The following is a 23,588-nucleotide window of genomic DNA, read 5'->3' as shown; positions in this document are numbered from 1 at the left end:
GACCCAGGGACTCAGACAGAGAACAGTTCAGCCCTTGGTCCTTGCTGCAGTAGAATCAGAGCAGAACTTCACTCTTCGTGCTTTCCTGCTTCACATGAAGCTTTGGTTTCTGTCTGTTCATAGATCTCCTAAGTAAAGGTGCCATGTTGGAATAGTGAAGATGTCATGTTGGAATATCATGTCTCAACTGTTTATGAGACAAGATGGTCAGATTTTGTGGGGCTAGAAGGCTGGACCTGCAGGTATCAACTCACAGCTCCAGAAACCCTAGGATCCAACAGGCAAGAGTTTTGTGCAAACCTTCCAGTGAGGCACAGCTGATTTAAGTACAAAGCCAGAATCTCACTGCAGGAGTTTTTGATAGCTGTACTCTCTCCATTTGATGTTTTCACTCAGTTTTCAAAGTGCTGGTTGATTTGATCAGGGGCAGAGAAAGAGAAGGGAGATGGATGGGGGAGGAAATGCAGGAGGGAACAAGAGGAATGTGGAGGAGCTGCTGGCTGCTGCCAGACTCATCTGCCCATGCAGCAACAGTTCCAGGTGTGAAAAACGTCAATCACATGGTTTTAGAATTTTAAAAGTTTAATAGTAATAAATGGTTATAAAAACAGTAATATAATTAGAGTAATAAAAATTTGAACAATTGGAATTAGGACAATAGGAGACAATAGAAACAAAGAGTTACAGACAGTCCAGGTACCTCTTTCTGGGCAAAATAAGCCCAAAAAAGGACCCACATTAACAGAGGATTAACTCTTAAAAGCAATAACCTGTTGCATATTTATACACCTCATACATGATGCATAAATGCTATTCAAACACAGGATTCTGTCCCATCAGTGTCAGCTTCTTCCTCTGAATCCTGACGGCGCCTTCAGGGCTGAGCAAGGTGGGAAGAAGTTTGTTTCTTCTGATAAGTGAACAATAAATTCTTTTTCTCTGAAAGATTTAGGTGTCCTGTGGCTGCTATCTCCGTGGGAGTACCTCATTCCTCTCTTTTAAAAAAGTATCTCACATAGCATAGTTTCTATTTTAACATTATGTTATAACCTAAAACTATATTTAACACACTACTTAAGAAAATCAATACAGCATAACTTTCTAACATAACACATATAACATTCATTTTAATATTTGCAAAAAGCCAATTATAAAATACGCATTTTTCACACCAGGGTTGCTCCTCTTGCTACAGCTCACCTGTGCTTCAGAGCAGTACCAGCTCCCCATTAGAAGCAGCCGGTTGTGATAAAGGCTTTGTGTATCAGCACCACGGGTAAACCTGTGCCTGGTTTGTTCAGCGCAGGACCAGCGTTAAAGCTGCCTGGTAAAAGGCTAAAAAAATTGGGTTAGTTTTTTTTTCTTCCTTTGAAAAACGTGAATCAGTCACTGAATTTACAGCACGTGAAGGAAAACCCAACCCCGCAGAGAACGAGGCCATGAGAGAGCGCCGGTCCCCTTGGCTCTCCTCCTCCCGCCCTGCCGGGGTCCTGGCGTACCGGGGCAGCGGCAGGGGACAGCTCCTCACCCTCACGACGAGCAGCGGGCACAACAGCTGAGGGCGGGCCTGCCTGGCATCACCCGGGACTGTCCCGGGCACAGTCCCATAAAGGCTGGCGAGAGGACAGCCCCGTGAGGCCAGGCTGGGAGCACAAGAGCGGCTGTCCCGCTACCTCCTCCCCGCCAGAGCGCGGGGGCTGTGGAGCCGCCGGGCCGGGCAGCGCCCGCCCCCCGCGCCTCAGGACTCCCCGCCCCAGCCGCCCCCGCGCCGCCGCCCCGCCCTGCGGCTCCGCCCCTCCGCTGCGCGCGCGGCACTCTGGGTATTGCAGTCCAGAAACTCGGTTTCACTGCCGGGCGGCCCGGCGTGGAAACTACATCTCCCGGCGTGCCGCGCGGCGCGGCCTCCCCCGCCGCCGCGCCGTGTTGTTGCGCCCGGCCCGGCGCTCTCCCCCAGCCGCGCCTGGTGTCGCGGGGCAGCCCGGGGCGGCGGCGGCTCCGTGCGCCAGGGCCCGGCATGGCGCTCCCGACGGCCGCGCCGCGCTGCCCGTAGGTGCGGCGGCGCCGAGGGCTGGGCGGGCCCGCGGCGATGAGCCACAGAGGGACTGTGAGGGTGCCGGGCGGGGCGCGCTGAGTAGCCCATGATGGCGAGGGGAACGCGGGAGGGGGGAGATCTCTGAGGTGTGAGGCGGGACGAGGTGTCCGTGGCGGCAGTGGGGGTGGAGGGCAGCTGTGGGGCCGCACCGTGACGGGGGATGCTGGGCTCGGGGGGCCTGCAGAGGGCCGGGCCGAGGGGCCGGGCTGGGTTGGGGCTCAGCTGTGGCTGGGGTGCAGGGAGGGAAGGGCCGCTGAGAAGAACTGGGGAGCGGCCGGGGAGGTGCAGGGCTGGGGCTCCATGAAGGGGAAGGTGTGAGATGCAGAGCTGGGGTTCCCTGAAGAGGAAGGTGTGAGGTGCAGAGCTGGGGTTCCCTGAAGAGGAAGGTGTGAGGTGCAGGGTTAGTGTTCCCTGGAGAGGAAGGTGTGAGGTGCAGGGTTGGGGTTCCCTGAAGAGGAAGGTGTGAGGTGCAGGGTTAGTGTTCCCTGAAGAGGAAGGTGTGAGGTGCAGGGTTAGTGCTCCCTGAAGAGGAAGGTGTGAGGTGCAGGGTTAGTGCTCCCTGAAGAGGAAGGTGTGAGGTGCAGGGTTAGTGCTCCCTGAAGAGGAAGGTGTGAGGTGCAGGGTTGGGGTTCCCTGGAGAGGAAGGTGTGAGGTGCAGGGTTGGGGTTCCCTGAAGAGGAAGGTGTATGCTGAGCAGCTGAGCTTTGCCAGCGGCTGTAGCAGGGACAGTGGGAGCAGAGGAGCGCTCCCAGTGAGGGGATTGCTGAGGAGGAGCAGGAGAAAAGGGCTGTGTGAGGGTGATGCTGGGAATGGTGGTGAGGCAATAGAACTGTGGGGTTAGCTATAATGCTGGGGACCGTGCTGAGGTGATGGCAGGGAAAATGGAGCCCAGGACTTGGTCAGCGTGTAACATTAGAGTGAGGTTCCTTGACACATCTGGGAGGTATTTCTCTAAAGAATTGAGAAACGTGGTGTGCAAGGAGAGCCTGGCATACTTAGAATGTGCTGGCAGGTTCAAGGAGCACTTCAGATGAAGGAGAGAAAAAGATGCACGTAACTCTTCAGGGGAATGAGCCAGCTTCCAAGAACCTCACTTCAGAGCTCTGTGTTCTTGCTTGTCACAGTTGACCAGTGGAGAAATCATCACTTTCCTGCTGTGCTGCAACATCCTAATCCTCCCTGATTTTGCAAAAAACCCCATCCTGTAGGCATGGCTCACCTGAGAGAATTTGCTAGCCAGGTAAGTGGTGATTAAAAGTTTGTTTTAAAACCCTCTTGGAGGGTTTACATAATGGTGTTTGCTCTTGATTACAAGGGTTTCAAACAAATAACCAGAAAATCACTTTTTGTCACTCTTTATCTCTGTTGCACAGGTCTCAGCTTACTCCTGTTAGCTGATTGACCTGTGCCTGACTCTGTACCTGGTGTTGGGCTGATAGTGATGTGTTGCCAGCCATACAGAAAGTGAATTCTTCACCCACTGTCGAGCCTTTCTCTGGGATTAAGTGTGTTCTTTTTAGGGAGACAGGAGTCATTGGCTTTCTGAGCATTTTTGGAAGGGGAAGTCTAGAAATGGGAGTAGAAAAACTGTGTGTGCTGGCCCTACCTACCTTTCTAAAGTGCTCATGGCATTAGTCTCAGAAAAATGGTGCCTGTAACCTTGCTGCATACGAGGCAGTGATATTTGATACTGGGTCATAACTCTTCCAAGAGATCTCAGCCTCCGTGGATGTGGTTAAATGTTGCTGTTGTGATGACATTTTCACAAGATGAGTGTGGAAAGATGATGCCAGGATTTGGGACTAAAAGCTAATCCACATTAATAGTATTGCCTTGCATCTTCTTCCCTCTGAATTTGGTTGTGAGGTGTGTTTGATTATTGGCAGATGTCAATACTGAGCACAGGTCTTCTTATACCATGTTTTGGGGCATTATTCTGTTCTGCTCCTAGGTGTAGAATTACTAAAAGCTTTAGTGGTTTGAGCTAGTGCTTTCTCTGAACCTTTACTGATTTAAAATTGATTTGCAATGCACCTTAGTTTACCTGCTGTCTTTCACATCAACTGTTTCCCCAAAGTGTGTGTGGAATTAAATGTAAATATAATGCCTGGCTGAGTCACTGTAGAGGGAGAGAAAGGGAAGGATACTGTCTGATTAGGGCTGAAAACAGTTCTGGAGCTGTAGAGGAGGTTGCTCTGAAGCTTTTTTTTGTACACAGCATTCACTCTTGAAGCTTATCAGCATTCTGGTGGTTTCAGCTCTGAATTTATTATGGAAATGTTAGGCATTCTCAGACCCTGTCATCCCATGACTGTCTGGGCCTGGAATAGAGAACCAATCTGTGTTGTCCATTGCTCCAGTCTTTTCAGGAATCCCTGGTGTAACTGAGGCTTGCTGGGAGGGCAGTGGGAACTGCCCTGAAGTTTTCTTCCCTGGGATTTAGGGAGCAGTGAGAGGTGCTGTGAAACCAAGAGACTAAGACTTGCTTTGGGCTGTCAGAGACTGGGCTTGTCTTTGATTCTCAGCCCTGGTGCTGATGGGCAGAGTCACCTTAGGCCACTGCCCAGGCTGCTCTGCCTCTGTGCTGCCATTTCCCTGCTCAGCTGGTTCTCCTCTCTTTCCCTGCCTCCCTTGTGCTGTGAACAAACAGCACTGCAGGCCTCTGGTCTTGCTCTGAAGCTCTACCTGCCAGGGGATGTATTTGTGATAGTTAGTATGTTTAAAGCTCTGATTTGAGCTCTGTTTCTAGATGCGTTGTTCCTTACCTGGCCTTGGAGAAGCCATTTAGGGTTTTTTTTTGGCTACAAAATGCTTCATCTCCTGAAGCAAAAGAATACTATCTGTGAAGAGAGCTGGGGGTTTCAGACAAACAGTGTTTCCAAGTGTTGAACACAAACTTCCCTCTTTTCTGTACTCCAGAAATTCAAAACTGTCCCAGGTTTTGGCAGTTGCAGAGAGCTATGCACAGATTTCATATAGACAGGGAAGCTTTCAGTGGTTCCAGATACAAAGCTGGTTTCACCAGAGACTGTTGGTAGCTCAGAGGTGAGTGTTCATCTTGCTGGGTGGGAAGTTGGGGAGCAGAGGAGGCAATGAGGGAAAAACAAGAGCAGATGAGTTCTATTAAAACCAACTTCCTTCTTCCACTGTGTTTGGCAGAGCAGAATTATGTTTGTTTGTTTGTTTGGCTGGTTGGAAAGTGCTGCAGTCAGAAATAACTCTAAATGTGGCTGCAGTTCCACATAAACTCTTTGAAGTTGCTACATTCCTGGTCAGCTTCAGCTCATAAACTATTGTGGCCTTGGCAATCTTCTGTTGCAGAGCTCTCCCATACAGAACAGTGATTCCAATTCCAGCCTCCACCAGATTAAGGAGTTCTCATTTCCAGAAGAGTTTAAGTACCCCTCAGTGGTTTTTTGCAACAAATGCAGGCATGATCCTTGCTCTTGAATATTTTGAGAGTAAAATCCAGCTGGACACAGCACAGAGAGAAGATCTGCAGCTGCTTCAAATGGTGTTTGCTTCTGTTCCCCATATGCAGCTTATCTTTTCAGCAGTAGCTTTGAAATGAGGGCAGATAGTTACCCTTCTTCTCTAGTACTTACCCACATCTTCTCAAAGACTCTGGCTATCATGTCTCAGCAGCTGGAGGTGCCAGAGCTGCCAAAACCATTCTTTCCCCATGAAGCAGCTGGTGTTACTGCCAGGCCTGTCTCATAACACACTGCAATTCCTGGTGGCTGCAGTGAGTTGGTCTGTTTTAAAACATGGTATCATCAGTCAGGATGGCAAACACTCCCACACCTGTCAGGACAGAGCATCCTTCTTTCCTGTGCTGTGAGATTGGATCCCAGAGGGCAGAAGTGGAGCACATTACCAGGAAATTGTCATCATCCCTCTCATACTTAGTCCCTTCCTGCCCTTGCAACTGAGCTGGTGCATTGTGTGCCCTCCCTCCCAAGCAAAGCCTGCCCAGGCCTGCCTGAGCCATCTCCAGAGCCTGACTGGCTGCTCTCAGTGGACAGGAACAGCAGGAGGCTTTTTGCTTCAGAACTGCTGTGTAACAAGCAGTCAGCCAAGGAAGAAGTTACAATGTAGAGATCATCCCTTAACAGCTTTGCATGTAGAACAAGGAGCAGCTGCTGCTGACCTGGAGCTCTGTTTTTCAGCTCTGATGGGTTCTGTGCATGTGGAAGAAAAATGGGAAGAACCCAAGCTGGTGAGCAGTTGCAAAGGTGACAGGTCCTAATAAGCTGCTTTGGGTTATCTGTGCTCATTTAAGCAGGTATAAATTATTTCATCTGGATTCTGTTGCTTCCTGCTAATGAAGTTTTCCAGGTGTGTTTGTAGCACTGCATTTCCAGAAGATTTCCAGCCAGGGTGGTTCTGTGACAAGATAACTGGTACTGAGATAAGTTATATTGAGGAGAAGGAGGGCTGGTGCTTGTTACACCTCTCACCATGCTGCAGGTGTGCTGGGGAAGGGGAGAGTCAGGAGGTTCATGGAGTGCATCCTTCTCTCTCCTGACAGAGCAGTGCAGTTCCATAGCTCAGCATTCCTGCTGGAACTGCATTTGTGCTGCTCTCTCATGAGTGCTGAGGCTTTTATGCCCACAGATCTGAGCATTTCTTTTGTCAGCACAGGTCACCATGTGGTGTCTCAGACTGGATTTTTTTTAATGGACAAGGGCTTTTGACCAATGTCCTGCAGACAGCACATCTTAGTTTGTTGTGGAAGTTCAGAGTTGCTGAAAATGCCACCTGGCAGTTTCTTCTGTGGTGTCCACAGTGGTAATTCACAAGGTGTGCTCTTGAGCAGACATTGACCTGCTGGAATTGGGCATGGTCCTGTTTCCTCCTCCCTCTTACAGAAAGGGAAGAAATTCATCAGCAAACTGTGCTCCTCCAGCAGTGTCTGGTGTGTCACAGTGTAACTGTGGCTGGAATGGCTCTGTACCCCTTGGCCCTGTGCTGGCTCTGGGTTCTTTCTGTTGCTGGGTCTGATTTCTGCAGTTTTGGCCAGTGCACCGAGGGATGTTGATCCTCAGGCTCTCTGCAGAGTCAGACCCTTACCCTGTCACCTGTGTGCTCTAAAGCATTTCCAGGTCAGTATTGGGAAGGTAAATCCAATGTCCTAATATTTCCACCCTAATGGGGTGGGCCTGTCTCACCTGCCCATCAGTTACATTGTTCTCCTGAGTCTCTTGGGCAGAATTTCTGTGTGCTTGTCAGAGGCTTTGTCTCCTTCACCACACATACCTGAACTTCTTTGTTCTACAGAAAACAGGATAAACCAACATCCAAGTCTGGAGGGTTGTTTACAAAGCTGTCCATGATTACAGAGCCTGCCACATAAAGTGGTGGCTGTCCCTAAAGCTGCCTGCCACAGCCAATGCGCTTATGTTTGATGTCTTGATCTGGAGAAATCAGTCCTGTCTCTCTGATGTGTCCTACCAAGCTGAGGGGGGAGCAGTTACTTCCACTTTGCTGGTTCTTACCTCATGGAAAAGTTACATGGGAGGGGAGGAATGTTTTCATGAAGATTTGCTTCCCTGCAGTATTCATGTGGGTAGTGTTTCTTTTTTGAGCTGAGCAGGTGCTTTTAGCAGATGATTTCTTTCTCTCCCTGCTCCCTGATGTGTGGGAGTGGCTGATGTGTTGTAGGCATTTTTAGGGTGCAGTAGGTCACTGTGCACAATAATGTTTGGGGCACTTTCTTGCCCCATCCTCCAAGTTGGTCAACAGGTGGAAAGTGTTCCTGGTCTGTAGTGAGCCTGGACTGGTCAGACTGTCCTCCCTGCCAGTGGTCATCATTCTCATGTTGTCCCCTCACATTTCTTAAACTCAGATCCTCTTCCCCCCACCTCCCTCTCTCCAGTCTCTGCTATGTATCTCCAGTTCTTATCTCTGAGCATCCTTTCTAGTCTGTTTCCAGTGCATTTGTTCAAAGTACAGCCTGTTTGGGTGTTGCTAGGATGCAAAAGGATATTTAGTTATCCTTCTATATCTTGGGCTGGAGTTTGTGTGGAAATCCTGTTGAGTGAGCTGCCTGTAAAACTCACCTGGGCCTGGCTTCCAGCAATGCACAGAAGGCAAACAGCCTGTGATGACAGACTGGCTTAATCATTAAGCAACACCTTGGGCTGCTCAGTGATGGCTTGCTGCTAGAACATGGTGTGAGATGGAAAAATGCAGCCTCTGTGTTCTCTGATAAAATCTGCCAACTCAAGGCCCTTGTGAGAGAGCACTTGCACTGGGTGACGTGTTGGAGGTGAGACTGAGAAGTTCTGGGTGTGGAAAATTCCTTCTAATGGCTTGGCTGCTTCCTAAGGTCAGGCCATATTTTCCAGGGTTTTTTTTTTCAAACTATTAAAGAAAAAGGCAGAAAAGCTAATCACAAAGAGCATTTTAGTAGCATGAAACTAGTAGTGGCATGAAGGACCTCCTGGTGTGCAGGTGGACTGAATGAAATAGCATGAGAAAGTGACTGTGATTTATTCCCTTTCTTACCCATACCTTAGTGAAGAATTAACTGTGCAGCTGCTGTTAAAAATCAGTATTTGTCTGTTAGTAACTGCCTAGTTGATGTGCTTATCTAATGAGGGAGATGCTATTTGCCTTCCCATCTGAGGGTGCCAGCTACAGAAGAGGCTGGTACAGAAAAGCAGCTCAGGAAGATGGAGTGTCCATTCTGCTCTCCTGCCTCCTCCTTGCTGCTGACCTTCCAAAAGATGTGAGGCTCCATCTGCAAACATCTGAGGAGAGCTGGGCTGGGAGCTGCCTGGAAATCAGGCTGCAGCAGAGGAGACAGTAAATGTGAATTCATATTACTGTAATATTTCACCTTCCAGACAAGTAGGGAAGGGTGCAGACCTTTCTAATCATTTCAGTCTTTGAGTGCAGGAAGTCTAACTAGGGAAACATTTTTATGGCTTCTTGCTTCTGCCCATTTTCTCATCAGATCTCCAGGAGAAATCTGGTTCTGGTAGCCCTTGCTGGTCTGTATTGAAGTGTGAACAGATGCTTGCTCATGGAGCTGCTTAGGCACCAGTTGGTGCCTGCAGTTGAGCAGCCCTGTCCCAATGGAGCTGACACTTTCCATAGCAATATTTGCTGACATTCCCATGCTGGGCTTCCCTCCTTTTCCTCCCCCACTGTGGTCTGCAGGGTTGGAAAGCCTGTGGAAAAGGTTTCTTCACTTGTAATCTTGGATATATTCTGTGCTAAGTTTCTAAGACTGTTTAAGATAGGCGAGTTTCAGGTGAATTGATCAATTTGCACAGATAGGGAGATGAGCTGTATGTGTGTGTGTGGTGCTCTGCAGCCTGGGAACTTGATGGGATTCTCCCATGTCATGGTTTAGCACTCCAGGGTGGATCCTGAGGAGCTGTTCACCAAGCTGGAGAGGATTGGCAAGGGATCCTTTGGGGAAGTGTACAAAGGCATCGACAACCGCACCAAGGAGGTGGTGGCTATCAAGATCATTGATCTGGAGGAGGCTGAGGATGAGATTGAGGACATTCAGCAGGAGATCACCGTGCTCAGCCAGTGTGACAGCCCCTACATCACCCGGTACTATGGCTCCTACTTGAAGGTACAGCAAACCAGGCTGCTTCCTTGCCAGTGCTTTGGGAATGGGGAGGTGGGGTATTTTCTGAGTGCCCCATCATGGGGAGGAAAGATGAATCTGACTCCATGTTCTTAGAAGACTAATTTATTATTTTATGATCTGTATTATATTAAAGAATGGTATACTGAACTACACTAAAGAATAGAGAATGGATACTTACAGAAGGCTAAAAGATAATAATGAAAGCTCATGTGTCAAGAGTCTGACACAGCTTGATGGTGATTGGTCATTAAGTAAAAACAATTCACATGAAACCAATCAAACAACCACCTGTTGGATAAACAATCTCCAAACCACTTTCCAAAGCAGCAAAACACAGGAGAAACAAATGAGATAATATTGTTATCCTTTTTCTCTGAGGCTTCTCAGCTTCCCAGGAGAAGAATCCTGGGCAAAGAGGATTTTTCAGAAAATGTGATGGTGACAGGGAGGGCTGCTCTGTGGATGCTGCAGTGGGTGGTGGCATGTGGCACTGCAAAGGGATGTGTGAGAGGCAGCATGGCAGCAGGAACAGTGGTGCCTCTGCTCACTGCATTGATGTGCACTTGATAGCAGACTGGCCTTGAAGGCACTTGCTAAGCACATGGAAATGAGGTGCCCTGTACTTTGGGGTACCAAGAGCAGGGCACTTCACTGAAGAGCAAGTTATTTGTTGAAGACTGAACTTTCCCTGGTCTGACAGTTCTGGAAAGGAAGTTGATGGAATACTTTTCTAGAATAGCACAGTGTTAAGGCAGTACCACTGAGGGATTTATGCCTCTGAAAAAAGAGGGGGTTGAAACTACGTCATCAGAAATGGTGAAAAGAATATAAACTGAGTCTATGTAGGAGCACTAATACTGCTTCCACTGAGAGCAGGTTTAGGAATCCCTATGGAAGTGTTGATCAGAAGTGGCCTATGCATGCTGGCTGCTGGAGGTGAATGTAACAGTGCAGCAAACAGTTCCTGAGCTCTTTGGGTCCTGAATATTCCTCCTTTATTTTTCAAAGGCCATAATGTATTTTCTCAGCCTTCTGCTGTAGTTTCATGGACCTGCTGCTTATCTTCTGTTGAGACCCTGGAACCTCAGCATGGAATCTGTTCTCTGAGGAGTAAGAGTGTCTTGCTGATTGTGCCCTTCATGCTGGCAGCTCTGTTAATGAGATCAAAAGCTGCAATGCTCCCCGCCACTGCCAAGAAGGATTTATGCTGGCTGAGCTGTTGCAGAAATGTTAAAGGGCTCCAGCCTAGGAATAAGCTTATCTATGGGCTGGGCAGTCTGGTGCCTGTAGGGGCACTTGCCCACGTAAAACTGCAGACTGAGAGTTAGAAATGTGCTGGAGGCAGGTAATGCTGTGGCAGCAGAAAAGAGGGAGCTTGGGGTTCCTTCCTTAAGCCCCTGAGAGCTGCAGTGTGCAGCATCTCCTGGATTGTGTACAGGACTACTCTTGTGTCTTGCTGCCTCATGGATGTCTCACTTTTCTGGCTGCTTTTATTGCTGCCTTTGCTCTTGATTTGTGCTCTTGCTTGCAGGGCACTAAGCTGTGGATAATCATGGAGTACCTGGGAGGAGGCTCAGCCCTGGACTTGGTGAGTAAGTGGCAAGTTCTGGACTATGAAAAATACTGACTGAAGACTTGGTTTGTGAAATGCCCACAAGCCAGACACTCACTTGCCACATTCCATCATTTAGGCAGCCCTGTGCCCAAGGGTAAGCAGTGTAGGACACACATGTTGGTCATGCTTATCCCAGGACTGAGGAATGTTTTCATGGAGCTCAGCTGTCTCAGCACTGTTGTCCAGCATGCTGTGCTGCTCTATGATGGAAAGAGCCAGTGAAGTGAAAAGTGAGCACAGCCAGTTGGTTTTGAGCAGTGCAAATCTGTACTTCACCCAGTCAGAGTCGTGGTATTGCTCAGTGCTTGCATAGCTCAATAAGGACATGGTCTGTGATCAAGTTACCCCAAATTTTGACAGAATACAAATGCAGAATTTACCCATAGGCAAAGGTCCACTGCACTGTATTTTGTCACAGCATTTTTCTCTTCTCTTTAGGACAATCATGCCCATTTTTCCAGAGAGATAACTAATGATGTAGGGAAAACTGCTGAGCCTACAGTGCCTTGGAGCAAGGTGTAGGGGGGTGTTGTCATCAGCAGAAGTTATCTGAGTGTCAGAACCTCAGTTGTTGCACTGAGGAGGCAGGATTTGGTTAGAGGAGAACTGATGGAAAGGAGAAGAGCTTTGATACAGTACTCCACAGCCTGAGGGTTGATGTCTCAGATGCTGAAATTCAGTACTTGCATGCTGGCAGAGAGACCTGAACAAGAGAAACTGTTAAAATGTTCTGTTAGCCAGTGTATTTCCAGGCCAAAGTGAGAGATAAACTGCTGTTTGTTTGGGAAACCTTTAAAAGACTGATAGGCTAGCAGAAAATCCCCAAAGTTTTGCCATTGAATGCTGCCAGGTGCAAACTCCAGCATTCTGCTTGTAGCACCTAAATCAGGTGTGCAAGAAGGTGCTTCCTGCTTGGCCAAGGTTCCCAAGTAACAAACTGAGAGCCTGGAAAACCCAAGGCATCAGTCACCCTCTTTTAAGTCATCTTTCTGCCTTTTGTTAGCTGAAGCCAGGACCACTGGAGGAGACTTACATAGCTACTATCCTGAGAGAAATCCTAAAGGGTTTGGATTATTTACATTCAGAGAGGAAGATCCACAGAGACATCAAAGGTAAGATTGAAGAGCTCAGCTCCCTTTCTTGTAATGGATGTTAGTAACATAATACTCAGAGGTATTTTATTCACCATAATCTGCAAGGTTTCAAAGACTTTCTCAGTGCTGCTTTTCTTGTTGGGTTGCTGTTTTGTGAATCTGATGCCTATCACTGTATTACAACTCATGCTTTTCATGTCTTTAGGGTTTAGAGTAACAGTGAGGATCTGTAGCTCTCCTCTGGCACTTGGAGTTTGGACAAGTCAGGGAGTGAAGTGAAGGAGTCAGTGAAAGGCATGCTCAGATATTAGCTGACTTGTGTCTGGACATTTGCTTTTCTGCTGGACCCCAAGGGTGTGTGTGCTGGTTATTGTGCTTGTAGCTCACAGCAGGAGTGAGCTGTCCTCATGCAGGGTTCACAGCCCTAGAAAATCAGGGCAGCTTGTGTCAGCTTATCCTGTTGCTGTTTTTTATAGTCCCTGGCCACGTGTGGTGTACAGAGCTGGCATCTGCCTCTCAAAGAGCAGTGTGCCAGCAAGCCCAGGGCATCAAAGCTCTGCAGGAGGATGGAGGGACAGAGCTGTGGAGCTGGGCCAGTGCCAGATGCTCACTGCTCTGACCCACTGCAGGAGGGGGTGTGAGCAGTCAGGGCACAGAAACCTCAGGCAGGGAGATTGGGAGAAAAGATTTTGTTGTGTATGTGAGACTGCATGTTTCTAGCACTGCAGGATGTGTAGGGGTGTTGGCTGCCAGTGGTGGGGAAATGCTGAAAGTTGTTAGGTAGGGTCTCAGGATGAAACCCTCATTCCTAAACTTGCACAATGTTACAGTCTTATGGGTGAGTGGGAACCAGTACAAGAGTGGGCCCTGAGCTCTTTAGAAGGATCTGCTGTTTAACCTGTGCTGAGTGCTACTCTGGGGAAAAATCAAGAGCATTAGAGGCTGTGTTACCCTCCTGTTGCAGTGTGAAGCAATGTCCTGTTTTGGCTATCCCAGTCCTTTCCCAGGTGTGGCAGTACCTTCTCCCTTCCCTCCCCTTGCCTCCTGCTAAGTGCTGTCCATCAGGCTTAACATTCCAGCCAGGGCCAGGCTTAACATTCCAGCCAGGGCCAGGCTTAACATTCCAGCCAGGGCCAGGCTTAACATTCCAGCAAGGGCGTAGTCTGGTTGGTGAAGTTCAAAAGATGCTTCTCAGCCCTGGGGTCATTGGCCTAGCCAAGTGTCATTGTCCCCTGAGACTGCCCCCTCCCACCTGGTTGGTGGCTCACCTGTCCCTTCCCTCCCCCTGCCCCGGAGCTTGAAAGGACACTGAGACCACACGGTCGCCAAGATTCAGAGATCTGTGACCCTGGAATAAAACTCTGGACCAAACCCTACAGCAGAATCCATCTCATTTTCTCCTTCACCATTGCCTAAAGCCTTTCCACCAGAGGTAAACCTGAGTTCCTGCTTGCCTGGACTTGTTCCAAGTGCCAGCTGCAGCCTCCAGCCAGCCAAAGGTGTCTCTGGGGTGAAACACCACAGCTGCCACCTCTGGTCAAGCAGCAAGGGCCAGACAAGCCCAGGCACGTCCCACCTGGTAATATTGGGATCATATTCCAACACCCTCCCTTCTCTGTGTGGCCAGCATCTAATTGATGGTGTGGGCCTTCACACCTATTTCCTGCTCCTACCTTACCAATATTCCCCTTCTGATCCAACAAAGTGCCTGAGCTTGTTCCATGGCATGAGTTCAAGGCATGAGAATGGATCTGAGGCTGGAAATCCAGGCTGAGGGTTATCACTGGGGTGAAGGAGGATCCCACAGGAGGGCTCTGCTCAGTATGCAGTTCTGTGTGGGCTGGAGGTGATTCAGAAGCCAGCAGGCTTAATTTCTTATTTGTGCATACAGCTGCCAATGTGCTGCTCTCAGAACAAGGAGATGTGAAACTGGCTGACTTTGGGGTGGCTGGCCAGCTGACAGACACCCAGATCAAGAGAAACACCTTTGTGGGGACTCCATTCTGGATGGCACCAGAGGTCATCAAACAGTCTGCTTATGACTTCAAGGTGAGCTGGGAGCAGGATTGCTGCTTGGGGCTGCCATACCTGAGGTGGTGCTAGGACAGAAACAGGGATTGGAAGTGCTGCTTACTGCAGGAATTATTCCTTTCTGTTATGATGCAGAGTCTGCTGGAGAAGTTTATGTATTGGACATGAAATGCCCCATCTGATATTTATGTGATTATCTGTCCTAAAACTGTGCTTTCATGTTGTAGAATTGTTCCTTGCTGTTCTGTGTTCTTCTTCTCTTTTCCAGGCAGACATCTGGTCCCTTGGGATTACAGCCATTGAACTAGCAAAGGGAGAGCCTCCAAATTCTGACTTGCATCCTATGAGGGTTCTCTTCTTGATCCCCAAAAACAACCCTCCAACACTTGAGGGTCACCACAGCAAGCCCTTCAAGGAGTTTGTGGAAGCCTGCCTCAACAAGGATCCTAGATTTGTGAGTATTGCTGCCCACTGTGAATTTGGGTAAAGGCCAGCAGAGGCCAAAAATGCCTTCAACAGTAAGGTTCCAGAATTTCAGAGAGAGAGAATTGTTGAGCTTACAGGATGGACATGTGAGCCTGGCAGGACTTCCTTATGAGAGGACATGGAGGGACAAGCACTGATCAGTTCTCTCTGATGACCTCAGTGGGACCTAAGGGAATGGCATGAGGCTGTGTCAGGGCAGGTTTAGGTTGGATATTAGGAAAAGACTTTTCCCCCAGAGGCTGGTTGGGCACTGGAACAAGCTCCTAAGGGCAGTGGTCATGGCCTCAAGGCTGCCAAGAATTCAAGGAGTATTTGGATAACACTCTCAGGGACTCTGTTGGGGATTGGTAACATTGTTGGGGGCTGTCCTGAGCAGGGCCAGGAGTTGGATTTGATGATTCTTGTGCATCCCTTCCAGCTCAGGATATTGTGTGACTCCAGAAGGAGTCAGTGAGTGTGTGTTCAGTGTGCAGGGATGGTTAGATGTGACATGCTTTCCTTGTCTGCTCCAGAGGCCAACAGCTAAAGAACTGCTGAAGCACAAATTCATCACACGCTACACCAAGAAAACCTCGTTCCTGATGGAGCTCATCGATCGCTTCAAGCGCTGGAAGTCAGAGGGCCACGGAGAGGATTCCAGTTCTGGTGACTCTGATATGTACGTGCATCTTTTGCATGGAGGGGTGCCCTGCTGCCCCTGCTTGCCCCAGGGTGGCCTGCTGCAAACAGCTCAGCTCCTTTTCCCACCTGAGATCTTAACCTTGGAGCTTTTGTCTGTGGGAGCGAGTGAGTGCTGGTACCTCCTGTTCAGTGGGACTCTGTTGTGGTCTTAACCTGTGGAGTCTCTTTGCTGAGTGTGAGGAATCAGAGTACTGACACAAAACATTTAGTTTGCCTGTAACCAGTAGAACAGGGCTCTTGTGGCCTGTATTTTATGCACCCTTCATTAACTACAAGAGCTCCAGGCTTTAGGAACTGTGGCAAAGGCTGTGTTGGTGTGTATGTGTACTCAGGGGAAATCTTTGCACTGCCATGCAGGACAGTCAGGTTATGGGCCTTGGGTGGGGAAAGGGCCCTTAATTGCCAGAGTGGTGTCACAGAGCTGTTCTTCACCTGTGGCAGCACTCAAGTGACCAAGCACTCAGAGAAATTGGCTTATGACATCTAAGTCTGGTCCCTTGCATTGTGAGCTTGGGTTGTCTTGAAATTCTCCTAAATTTAACTAGCACTAGAAACTTCTTCAAGCTGGCTGGATCAGAGAGGTGATGTGGTGATTTGGAAACATGATGTAGTACTTAGCTCAGATCTCTTTGATGCTGTATAGGTGTAGTAGAGACTGAAGTGGTTTCTCTTCAGAATATTTTCTGACATAGGGAAAAGCCTGAAGGCCTGCAGCAATATGGCAGTCAGCTGGGGAGAACTTGTGATTCTGGGAAAGTGTGGGCAAACCCCCAATGTATGGAGCTGAGGCTTTGTCTTGACTTTGCCCTTTTCATTTGCAGTGATGGAGATGCAGAGGATGGAGACCAGGGTCCAATCTGGACATTCCCACCAACCATTCGCCCCAATTCCTTGAGCAAGCTGCACAAAGGAATGGCTCTTCATGGTTCCCAGAAGGTCTGTGTGCTGTCTGGTCTTTCTGAAGGGGACTGGGTGTCTTGGGGAAGCCACCAGGCCCTCATCCTCTGTCTGAATTTGACTTCAGTCTGGCACCAAGGGCTGGTGCTCCAGAGCTGCCTCTTCCACATCATCAGGGTACTGTGACTTGTGGCTTTGCCAAGAGCTGGTGATGGGATAGCTGTGGAGGTGCTGTGAATTCACAAAGGCTGAGTGCCTCATGTGCCCTTGCACAGCTTTTCCCTGTGCTTGTAACTTCTTCTTGTTGCTTTCCAGCCTACTGAGCCCATCAAGAGGCAGCCACGGTCACAGTGTCTCTCCACACTAGTTCACCCAGTTTTTGGGGAGGTGAGTAGAACCTTCTTGGTGTCTCTGCTGGTTGGAGATGAAGAGATACCTGACATATGGGAAGGATTTGCAGAAGGGAGGTGTGGAGAGGTGTCTAGTAAGGTTAAGGGACTCTGAAACATTTGAACCAGTTCAGAGGGCTTGACCATATGTGAGGAAAGTGAGTATGTCCCTGGTGTGTCCTCCTGCAAACACTTGTATTGGAAGAAAGGCATTACCCTTCTGGCAATCTGTGTTCTGGTGAGGAGCTGATAGAGGAGTATTTGTCTCTTAAGTGCACCTTAGGCTTGCTGATGCCTGGGCAGCTCCAGACTCTGATGTCTGTGGCTGAAGTCAGCCCTTGTTAGAGCAGACTTGATCTGTTTGTCACTGTGCATGTCCATGGCAGAGTTCCTGAGGGGAAGGTGAGTGGGTTAGAGCAGGAATGGGCTTTGCTGGTTACTAGACCATTTCTTGATCTCTACAGACTGCTGTTGGTAGAATGCCAAGACCAAGGAGTTCCCTGCCACCCAGCTTCTGGAAGGCAGGCTGAGAAAATCTGTTTAGAAAACTGACCCAGTTCCCCTGCCTTGCGCTCTGGATGGGGATGTGGAGTTGGAGTAAGAGCTGCCATTACTGACAGGATGGTGTCTGTATCAGCATCACCTTCCCAGCTGGCTGATGTGGTCAGGGAAGAGGAGGAGAATCATAAGTTGCTGCTGGCTATGAGCTCTGGTTGCTCTTTCCAGCAGAATGGCAGGAAAGGAGGTTATGCTTTGGAAGAAATCAATTAGATGCTGCATGTCAGGGTTCTGCTCTTGAGCTGCTGCTGACAGACACCCTTTCCTGGTCCTGAGGAGTTCCACTTCTGGATCCTGATGGCATGGCCCAGCAGAGAGCTGTGCTTTTCCCAGGAATAGTTTCTGAACTCTGTTTTCTCAGGTCTGCTGCTCTGTGGAAGGAGGGTTTGCTGCATGGCAGGCACCAGAGGTCATTCTGAACAGCAGACTCTTGAGACTGCTCTGCTTTGGAAATTGGGAGTGTATCCAACCAGCCTCTCTGTGCTCCATGGGCACTGACCTGGCTCTTGCAGGCCCAGAGCTATGAGATGAAGCCACATTCAAGCCATGCTGGTTTGTGATGCAGTTTGTTTGTGCAGCACAGTCACTGATGTCTGGGTCTCTGTTCAGTTTAGGAGCCTCCTGGGGCAGAGTGCTCAGGGCTGTGACTGTAAATGAAGTTTGTGCTTTTCCTTACTCACCTTGCTGCACCAGTTCCTGGCAGGAAGTGGCTTCCCAGACATTTCATTTTTGCTGGTTTGATTCCCTTGCCCCATTTTTTTGATCCCCCTTTCCTTTGATTAGACTTTTGCTGGCTGTGAAAATCTCATTGAGCAAAATTAGGAGCAGGAAGGTTCTGGGCAGTCTCAGAAATAACCTGGCTTTTGTGTGCAGTAGAGGGGGCTTGAAAGAAAACTTCTCCAGGTTGGAAATCTGCTTCTCTGCTGGTTGCATGTTATTCTTTGCTATTGGTAGAGAAAACTTGGTTCTCCTCACTGTTGTATGATTGCATCTCAAACCAGCTTGATCCCCTCTTTCCCTAAAGGGGCTGAAGCTGGGCTTTGTGAATGGAAATCTGACTGAGATGTTCTTTGTAATCTTTCATCTGCCTTTCCTGCATGTGAGTTATTGGATGTTAACATTGAGAACAGCTCGTGAGGAGCCATTAACAGGTGTGGGGAGCTGCAAATCTGGAAGCAGGGAGGTAAAATGACTTTTTCAACCTGGTAAGGTTGAGCTCAGTGCAGTGCTCTTAACTCCTGCAAGCCTCCAGAGAGCTCCTCTGCAGTGGAGGAGACAGCCCAGCACACTCTGCTCCCATCACAGGCTGCTGGGCAAGCTGAAGTTCAGGGGCTTGGCATCCAAGGCTGATGACAAACTGGCTCCTTACCTCCAGGACAGACAGACCCTGTGCTTATTGTGAGGCAGGCAGCCTTTGGTAGGTACACATCAAATCCTTGCTCTAGCATCACAGCTATTTTTGGCCTAAGAAATCAGCATCCTTGATGAGTAACTGAGTTGCCCTCCATGCCCCTGCCACTCTTGACTGAGCAGAGGGGTGTGTGGGTTGTTCCCACAGCTTTGTGGCAGGGAACAGTGCCCCTCTGAGGAGGCAGTGGCTCTTTTTGGCTGGGAACTGTTTGTTCCCAGCAGGGACTTGGTGCACAGGAATGCCTGCAGCTGGGAATTAGCATTCACACTGCTCTGCTTTCTGAGAAAAGGTGAGCTCCAACAACAGGGAAGGCTGATCCTAGAATTGAGGGAAAGAACTGCAAGGCTTATGTAAAGCCCTTTAATCAGCAGGGCCTAATGAGATCTTCATTGAACTGGACCAGATATTGCTTGTTCAGCAGGATTCTTGATTGTTGTTCAGCTCCTTGTGTGCTGGTGCCCTGGGGAAGGGGCTGTCAGATCAGCAGCTTGTGGGAAGAGGGTGGGGAGCTGCTGCTGGGGGTGGAAATGTAGGATTTCCAACAGCAGCCTCCTTCAGAGACCTGTCAGGTTCCCTCTCATCAGACCTGTGGCTATTTCAAGTTAACAACTGGAAACTTGTGCAAGCAGAGGCCATGAGAGATGTGAGCTGCTGTAGGTGCTGTGTGTGGAGGTCTTGGTGTGTGGACTTTGTTCCCCTGCCCCCTGGGTAAAGCTCTCTTAGAGAGGAGTGTTGGAGGCCAAGGGGCTCAGGATCCCTGCTGTGGCAGTTTTCTGCCTTGGCCTCCCAGTCACTAGAAGCAACTCAAGACTTTTTGTGGTTGTTAAAAGAGGTGATAACTGACTCCTGGCACTGGGTATATTCTGCCCAACCTGCCTGTGAGCCTGTGTGTGTGTCTGGGTGCTGGGCTGTCATTAGCAGCAAAGGGGATTGTACTGCTTCAGATACACCTGGAGTTCTTTGTGCTGTGATGAGTTTTCAGGGCTGTTGGTCCATTCCTTACAATATTTAGTTAGTTTAAGAATGCATCCTGATAGGTAAGGGCTTTGATTGCCATTAGTACCTGGAGGCAAAGGTGAACCCCAGACATTGGACTTCTACCTTGCTGACCTACAAATGAGCTCTTTTTGATTTAAGTGGAGTTTGGGTGCCCTTCTCCACCCTGGTGGGGTGGGAAAGGTTCTTAATGTGAGTGCTGCACTTCTTGCCCAGTGCTTTCTGAAACAAAATGAGGACCCAATGCTCTGTTTCTGGGTTGCAGCTCAAAGATAAGCACAAGCAGACTGGAGGCAACGTGGGAGCCATGGAGGAGCTGGAGAATGCCTTCAGCTTGGCCGAGGAGTCCTGCCCAGGCATCTCTGACAAACTGATAGCACACATGGTGGAGCGGGTCCAGAGGTGAGCATGCCCTGGGGTGGAGCTGCCACTGACACAGACAGAAGTGCCTTCCCAGCTCCTCTGGCACTTCTTCTAACTGCTTGCATTTAATGGCAACAGGTCCTTTGCCTCAGAAGCTTTTCCTCATGCTGGACAGGTTTCTGTAGTGTGGGTGGATGTTGTAGGGCACAGAAAGATGCTGCTGCTCAGTTCATTTTGCACATGTATCTGTGTACACATGGTGTCCTGCTGGTCTCATTACCCAGGCAGCAGGGACTGTGTAAAATCTCACTGGGATTGCTTCTGGGATATAAAGTTTCTGTTAATAAATACCTGTTTCATTGCAGGGAATGTGCTTTAAAGCACTACGTGCAGCTAGTCACTGCTTGCCCACCTTTAGGTGTACACAAAAGTCTACTTTTCCTACAAGAATTATTTATTAAACCAGTGAAGGAATGTAGTCTGGTAGAATTTAATTCTTTGCTGGGTCAAACTTGGCTCCATTGCTGGCACCAAGTCCAGTCACATTCATGTGTTGCAGGTACCAGCACAGTTAACCTGGTCCCAGATTTACCAAGCTTTATTTAACATGAATTTGGCTTTTCTCCCTTTCACAGCAGGCTATCCTAAATCTTGCCCTTTCCTTACCATGAGAGAAATTTAACATTTGGCTCCTCCTGGTTAGCAGGCTGGGAGTGTTTTACCATAGCAAAAGAAGCTGTTCTGTGCTCTGGCTGCCCCTATAAACACAACCCAAATTATACAGTCTTTACACCCTGGAACTCAGGCTTTCCAAGCATTTCTTTCTGGTGGGTTAATGTTTGTGCTGTAATCCAAGTTCCTATTGAATAGAGGAGAATCATTAAGGTTGGAAAAGGTGTCCAAGGTTGAATCCAGCCTTTCACTGATCCCCAGTGTGTCAGGCACAGTGAGCAGGAGGTGCAGGCAGATGTGTGTGGGTGACTGCAGACAGCTTCCAGCATCATTCACTTCTGTCAGCCCAGAAATGACACTGCTGCACAGGGCAGAAACACAAAATAATTGTTTTTTTGAGGGGCTTGCAAAACCTCAAGGACCTGCTTGCTTTCTTACCATAAAACATCAGTGCTGAAAACTTCTTATTAGGTTGAAATTGAATCTTAAAAGCCTGAAGAAGCGCCAAACCACCTTGGCTCTTTGCTAAAAGTGCTGGTTTTGTCTGCCAGGACTGCAGAACCTGGCAGTGGCAGTGGGGACAGAGCCAGGCAGCCCTGCCCAGTGTCCCTTGTCCCCTCTTCCTTGCAGGTTTTCACACAGTCGGAACCACCTGAGCTCTGCCCGCTGACACTCGCCTTCCCTGCTGCTGCTGCTGCTGCCAGGGGGGAAGGATTTTTTCCAGCTTCATAAGAACTACATCTCTAATCCAGACCACCATCTGTTGGATGTGACATTGTGATGGACCCCAGGACATTTCAGAGCCTTCATGTTAGCCGTGTTTCCATGATAACCCAGGGTGGGTTTGCAATGCAAGTACAATTTAGACCTTTTGCAGAACCCGAGATGGGTGGTCTAATTGTTTTTACAATGTAATCAATGCAGTTTTTAATTGTTTTCCTACAATGGATGTGTCCATTTTGGCTTGGTTTGATTCACAGCTTGTTTCTGGTAAATGCCTGGCTGCTGGAAAAAGGGAGATTCTCTTCCATTGATGGATGTTTCACAGGCAAGTCTGATGGGTTTAGTCTCCTGCCCTTCCTAAAGAAGTGTTTGTGAGCAGTCTTGTGTGAGTGCAGGGATGTGGGGAAGCTCTCCAGGCACTTAGGGCCTCTGGGAGAGTCAGAGCAGCTCTCCAGTTGTTCTGGAGGATCACTTCAAGCCCTTCACACACCAGGAACAACACTGCCCAGTGCTGCAGCAGCTGAGCTCATTGATACACGGTTGCTCTTTCCCAGCCTGTCATTTCATAGGAGGGGTTGCTGATTGTTCTTTTTTTGGCTCTGGGACATCATTTTGTGTTAGGCCTTAGTTCATCTACTTCAGGCAACAGCAGAACTTGCCTTGGGTCTGCAGGGAGCAGGAGGCAAAGGGGGTGTGGAGTCTTTGCTGTGGGAGCTGTGCAGTTCCTGGTGCTCCTGGCAGTGCTGGGCTGAGCTGGGCAGGCCCACAGGGGGCAGAAGGGTTAAAAAGGGGAGTGGGGGAACACAACAGTGCAGGGCTTTGGTTCACAGGGCAGAGGGACACTAAATAGCAGTTTTTGGTGTAAAAACCTGTGCTCTACAGGAAGACATAAGCTGGATGGCTCACAGCAGTGGGGTAGGGCTGGGAGTTCCTAAAAGCTGCTCTAGGCCTCCGTCTCCTTCTCAGCCTTCCCTTGTGGCTGCTCAGACTCACTGCAGCCACTCCAGCTGACAGGCTGGGCTGGTGTTTGGTAGCAGAGAAATTACAGCATCCACTGCTGTGTTGGCTGCTTAAGGTATCCCAGCAGAGCATCCCCAGGAGCTTTGCTTTCTGTATCATACTGGTTTATAAATCTTTAATTCAGGTAAGCACATGGATCTTAAATCTACATTTTAAAGGTCTAGAAAAATAGACTTAGGAGAATAACCCCTGATAGCTGTGAGATTGCTTAGAGAGCTGCTCTTTAACTGAGAAGAGACTGCCATGAAGTCAGCAGGAACTCAGTTACCCAGCTCTTTCTGTCTGGGTGTTTGTGTGTGGATGGGCTGGCTCACCCCAGAGCCACTGAGAACAAAGGCTGGAGCTGTTCAGCATTTTTTAATGACAGGCCACTTGGTTAGAAACAAGGCTTGGTTTTTGGTACTTAGACTCAGACCTGCAGATTTGAAGTGCTGGGCTGCAAGTAGCTCAGGGGGCCACAGGTTCCCTGCTCCTGGTGTAGGGTATTCTTTACCTTATGACTGTCCTTTATTTCTCCTGATGGATAAAGCCAGGCTCAGCAACACTATGAACTTGTACAGTAGAGAAGAGGTGCTGCTGTTGGCTCTCTGCTGCAGGGCAGTGTTCTGTGCTGAGAGCCAGCTCAGAGCTTGCAGTTAGGAAGAACAGAACACACCCACTTTTCCCTCAGGAGGAGAAGGTAATGTACAGACAGGAGGCTTGGAGAGGGGGAAGGCAGAGGCTGCAGGCCAGCACAAGGGCCCCTGCTGCTTTTCAAGTTGCTGTTCACAGCAGTAGCAAAGGTGTTGATAAGGTACCCGTGTTGTTCCTCACATGCTCTGCAGTGCAACGAGGAAACTTTCTAAAGGAAACAATCCCCACCCCTTTGCCCAGTATTCAAAAACAATGGGTTTAGTTTTCAAAAACATTGAAAGGGATCTGCCACTTTCAATAAAGTAACAAAACCAA

General features: G+C 49.0%; 1 protein-coding gene and 1 long non-coding RNA gene across 4 annotated transcripts; one reads left to right on the top strand and one right to left on the bottom strand.

Moving 5' to 3' along the window:
- Positions 1–564: 564 nt before the first annotated feature.
- On the bottom strand, positions 565–1,728 carry LOC139594784 (uncharacterized). Its single transcript, XR_011680753.1, has 2 exons — positions 1,500–1,728; positions 565–1,335 (listed from the first exon to the last, which is right to left on the bottom strand). It is a non-coding gene; the product is annotated as an uncharacterized lncRNA (long non-coding RNA).
- A 162-nt stretch (positions 1,729–1,890) lies between these two features.
- Positions 1,891–23,588, top strand: STK25 (serine/threonine kinase 25). Of its 3 annotated transcripts, none has more exons than XM_071437240.1 (12): positions 1,891–2,046; positions 3,217–3,332; positions 9,456–9,686; positions 11,236–11,292; positions 12,323–12,431; positions 14,305–14,462; positions 14,713–14,898; positions 15,443–15,588; positions 16,433–16,547; positions 16,824–16,895; positions 20,128–20,264; positions 21,528–23,588. In XM_071437240.1, the coding sequence occupies exons 2-12, from the start codon at positions 3,303–3,305 to the stop codon at positions 21,565–21,567; spliced, it is 1,281 nt and encodes a 426-aa protein (XP_071293341.1). In that variant the 5' UTR covers positions 1,891–2,046; positions 3,217–3,302; the 3' UTR covers positions 21,568–23,588. The 3 variants fall into 3 exon arrangements, with proteins under 3 accessions (XP_071293341.1, XP_071293340.1, XP_071293342.1); XM_071437239.1 differs by having other exon boundaries at positions 1,894–2,050; XM_071437241.1 differs by having other exon boundaries at positions 1,913–2,104.

The sequence above is a fragment of the Agelaius tricolor genome, unplaced genomic scaffold (assembly GCF_023055355.1).
Source record: "Agelaius tricolor isolate 1412-34295 unplaced genomic scaffold, bAgeTri1.0.p SCAF_12, whole genome shotgun sequence".
NCBI lineage: Eukaryota > Metazoa > Chordata > Aves > Passeriformes > Icteridae > Agelaius > Agelaius tricolor.
Note: the sequence above shows the minus strand (reverse complement) of the source record. Positions and strands in the feature narration are given on the sequence as shown.

Excerpts from the sequence above, each read along its gene's own strand:
- STK25 (XM_071437240.1), top strand. The coding sequence starts at position 3,303 with ATGGCTCACCTGAGAGAATTTGCTAGCCAG. Across the intron at positions 12,432-14,304 it reads GATCCACAGAGACATCAAAG|CTGCCAATGTGCTGCTCTCA; the intron begins GTAAGATTGAAG and ends TTGTGCATACAG. Across the intron at positions 16,896-20,127 it reads TTCACCCAGTTTTTGGGGAG|CTCAAAGATAAGCACAAGCA; the intron begins GTGAGTAGAACC and ends TCTGGGTTGCAG.